This window comes from Pisolithus orientalis, assembly GCF_024613125.1.
Source record: "Pisolithus orientalis strain OTSU chromosome Unknown F5J12scaffold_110, whole genome shotgun sequence".
Taxonomy (NCBI): Eukaryota; Fungi; Basidiomycota; class Agaricomycetes; order Boletales; family Pisolithaceae; genus Pisolithus; species Pisolithus orientalis.
In genome coordinates, this window is record NW_026260891.1 from 70,604 (window position 1) to 74,930 (window position 4,327).

Here is a 4,327-nt window from a genome sequence, read left to right on the forward strand (position 1 = left end):
TCTAATATCTCAAATCTCATCCAAAATACAAGAGCAAATATTGTATCATGCAGAGCCCACATCACAATACCCTCCCTAACTTCATTGGACAATATTTCCCATCATGCGATGACAAAGATCAGCAGTCATTCTATTATGCATCCATGCTCATGCTACTACAGCCATGGAGAAACCTCCAAATTGATCTGAAAGATCCCAGCAAGACATGGGAAGAAGCCTTCAACATGTTCTGCTCAACAGCATTGCCAAGAGATCACTGTATCATTTCAAGTATCCAGTACTTTCATCTTTGCAGTTCATTTGCACTCAAGGGGTGAGGGTGGTAAGTGATCTAATGTATTGTGTGGGATGTAGTAGCCACATGCATGAGTGGGTATTGAGTCTATGCTGAATGGGTGAAAGTGCACAGCACTTTCTGGCTGTGGGACTATGAAGCTGGTGGAAGAGCATCAGCTGTGGGGGTGGGTGGGAGTCTGGCTGAGCACATGATGCTTGTTGGAGGCTCCTGCAGTCCATGGCAGATGAGGGTGAGCATGTCAGTGCAGAAGATGAGGAGGTCATCCTGTGGTTTGCTAACTCAAAGGTGACCAACAAGGGAGTGGAGTGAGGGTGAAAAAGGAGTGTAAGGAGCTGCAAATCCTGACAAGTGACTGGGATGGCCATTGGCATCAAGAGCAAGAGACAATGCCTCGCTTTGGCCATTCCCACAAAGACATTATTCTATCACTATGTTGTGCCTCCTTACATGATAGAATCTCAATCTTTGCAGTTTGTTCATGCTCAAGGGGTGAGGGTGGTAAGTGATCTAATGCATTGTGTGGGATGCAGTAGCTACATGCATGAGTGGGTATTGAGTCTACACTGAATGGGCAAAAGTGTGCAGCACTTTCCAGCCATGGGACTATGAAGTTGGCAGAAGAGCATCAGCTGCAGATCCGATTGGCTGTTGGTTGCCTGACATGCCAATCTGACAGTTGAATGCCCAGCTGGTAGGAGGGTAGACTCATGTGGGCATGCTTGGTTCATGGTTGGACAGGGGGCATCACTGGCCATGTGAATTCTGATGTGGTGCTGGGGGGCATGGCTTGTATGTATGGGGCTAGGATCTGATTGTGCTTGCATAGGTAGAGTTGAGACACATCACTTGCCCATCTTCCTTTGACTTTCATCATGTTGAAGGGGACACCTCTGAGTAGGTATTCCAGTGTAGCCCCAATTCTGATGCTGTGCCCATGCATTGCTTCACAGCCCACTGCTTTGGCTGCTGACTTCAACCATTGCAGGAATGTGGAGCATGTGAGTGGTTTGTGTTTGTGGCTCTCTTTGTAAGCAAATAGGGGACCATCAATGGGAGGGGAGTTTGTTTGCAGATGAGCTTTGAAGGCTGCTTGTGGGTCTGAAGTACCATTCTGTAGGCAGGGGTATTCTGTATGGGTATTTGAGTGGAAAGGGTGATAGCAGAGTTTATGATTAAGGCATTAGAAGGAAGGAGTAGCTGTTCAGCAGCTAGTTCTGAATCACTGGATGACAGGGGGCCATACTAGATAAGCTAATACTGTGCCTGTATAGCACAACATAGGGTCACTAGACCCTCAAGCACTTAAAGCAATGAAAAAAAAACACCCAGACCTGGCTGACTTGGAACCTGGTAGTACTGGGAAACCATGTCTCCCTCCTTTGTCAATACCTCAAGACAATGGCATTGACAGGGAAAGACAAGCTGATCCCTCATGCCCTGGATGGCATCACCAGCAACATCTTGGTGCAGGACCTGGCCTTGGCATGGCCATTTGCAGAGATTGCAGCCAAGGCATGTTTCCCAGACAAGCCAGAGGTGGTGGAGCTGTATTGCAACCACATTTTTGTCAACTACAATTGCCTCTTTGACTCCAAATACCTGTCAACCATCATGAGCAAGCACAGCCTTGCCATCATGCACTTTGGGCTGACCATCAACTTGTGGCAACACATCCAAACAGCATGGAAACAAAAACTTGGCTGTGCAGTGGAGGATGTGATAGAGATGGACAGGGATGACAATGTGGAAGCCCTGCAGGCAGGCCATAGTCAGTCTACTGAAAACTAAGTGTATGGCATCAGTGTAGAAGCTCTGGCTGGAGCTGCAGAGGATATGCTACCTGCATACCTCAATGCCAGCATGGAATGGAAAAGGCACTGCCAGGTGCCAGTCAGTGGCCAGTCAGCATCATACAAGACTGCATGGACACATGTGCCATCCCCACCCCCACCTGCACCAGAGCCAAGGGAAAACAAGTGACTGGTTGCCTATTCCATGCCAATGGAGGCAATCCAAAAGGCCATGGTAGATGCAGTGGTGGCCAAACTGCCATCCACAGATGAGATTGCCACCAAGGTAATGGACAAGCTGATGCCTGCATTGAAGGGAATGTTGCAGTAGGTGCTTCGATCCACCACAGGAGGCCCATTGGAGAGGACAGATGAAGGAAAAGGGAAGGAGAGGGAGAAAGAGCAAGGGCAGAGCACCAGTCATGGTTGGTAATACCCATGTCAGATGATTGTCAGAAATTAAATCCAATCTAGCCAGGATCCAGTCTGGAATAAGCAACCAGTCACCTAACTGAGACCTCAGTGATGTTGAACTTGAGCCAAGGGATGACATACATGGTAAGAACACACAAGACATTTGCCAGTAGATGAGTCACCTAACATGGCATTTCACAGACCAGTCTACAGAACCCAGCACAAGTGGTCAGTCAGCTATTTTGGGTCAAGCCCTGCAGGTGATGCAGGGCCTGCTCAAGAACCCATCAGAAACCTGGAAATCAAAGGATCAGCTTGTAGGTTTGCAGATGTGGTGGCACCAGCTGCATATGGGATCCATCACCAAGCCACATTGGGAGAGCAAGCACAGAGAGAATTTGGGCAGAATTGGGGAGATTCCAGAGGGTTTAGCAGGTGGTTGATGGGATGACTGATGTAGGGAGCTGTATACTCCCTGAGGCTGGAACAGGAGTTGGTCACTAACTTCTGCTGGCCTTTGGACACTTTCAGGGTTCTTCCTGCTTGTAACCTTGTGTTGCCTCCCAACCCCTGTCACCTTCAGAGTTTCTCCCAACCTTCAGCATGTTGCCCAGCCATCAATGAGCTGATCTGGAAATTCTGCATTCACCCAGAGTCATCTGGAATTCAGTAGCCAAACCACCCCCAGCCATGTCACCACTCACCCATGTCAGTCACTTTTACAAAAAAACTCTGGTTACCTCTGTCACCCCAAATTCTGCAAGCCAGACTTCATGCCAGTACACTCTGCCCTCTTGTGCTTCCCCCTCCCACTGACTCCACCTTTCACTTGTACATGTAACCTCATTCTGTTGGAAGATACCCCTTACCATTGTCCCATTTTACTCTTGTCTACTACTCACTGGCCCATTTCACATGCACCTGTATTTCCTTGATGTCTGTCATCCTCTCCTTTATTTTCTGGTCTTTTAGTTTTTCTGCCCCACTTTACTCCAACCCATACCTGCTTCCCTTGTACTATATAATTCTGCCATGATGTCAGAAATAAAAAAACCACCTTTAGAGTCACTATCTGTGTGTGCTCCACAAGTTCAAGAAGTTCTCAGAGTCTAAGTGCATTTATTGAGTCTACAGTGTCTACAGCATCTCCTGTGATCCTCATGTCTCTTGCATCTTCCAACCCTGCACACCTTATTCTGTATCCCCCTCACCTCAAATATACTCTTTTTGCTGCAATTTGGCTTCTCAGAATTTCTTATACCCATCTCACTGTTCCTTGCATGTCCACAACCCCCCAGAATTAAATTCTGTAACCCTCGCACGTATTACCCCACCCCTTCTAGGGTAATCCTTGACTTCTCCTTCCATGCAGCACCCTTGGGTTGATCCTAGGGAATTCTCCCTTCAGCTTTCCTCTAGTCACATGCTTCCCAGAAGTCATGTCCCACACCAAGGCATGGGGATCATAGCAACCTACCATTGCATTTTACCATCTCACACACCTTTGTCTCTCCAGGTTTCTATCATCCACCACCTGGTCAACATGCATGTCTGATTTTCAGTCACTTCACACTTGCCTTGTGTGATACACTGTCAGTTGCTCTGCCTTTTCCACTGGTACATTGCTCTGAGGGTTGGCATCAGACATCAGACCCCCTGGACAGGTCAGGACCTGCTTACCCCACTTGCAACTGGTAGGGGTTCCCACTCTTTACCACTACCATCATCCTGTGCAAGACAGATACATCAGTGGCTGGTCAACAGACCTTGAACTGGTACTGACCTTGGTGGTTGTCACCTTGCCTTTGCCCTTGGAAGCTTTGGG

At 48.0% G+C, this 4,327-nt stretch overlaps 1 protein-coding gene across 1 annotated transcript; it reads left to right on the plus strand.

The window, feature by feature from the left end:
• Positions 1 to 1,696: 1,696 nt before the first annotated feature.
• F5J12DRAFT_899061 (uncharacterized protein) lies at positions 1,697 to 2,086 on the plus strand (the record flags this gene model as incomplete). The annotated part of the gene is made up of 1 exon (XM_051748150.1): positions 1,697 to 2,086. The coding sequence occupies one exon, from the start codon at positions 1,697 to 1,699 to the stop codon at positions 2,084 to 2,086; it is 390 nt and encodes a 129-aa protein (XP_051594320.1).
• Between the last annotated feature and the right edge of the window lie 2,241 nt (positions 2,087 to 4,327).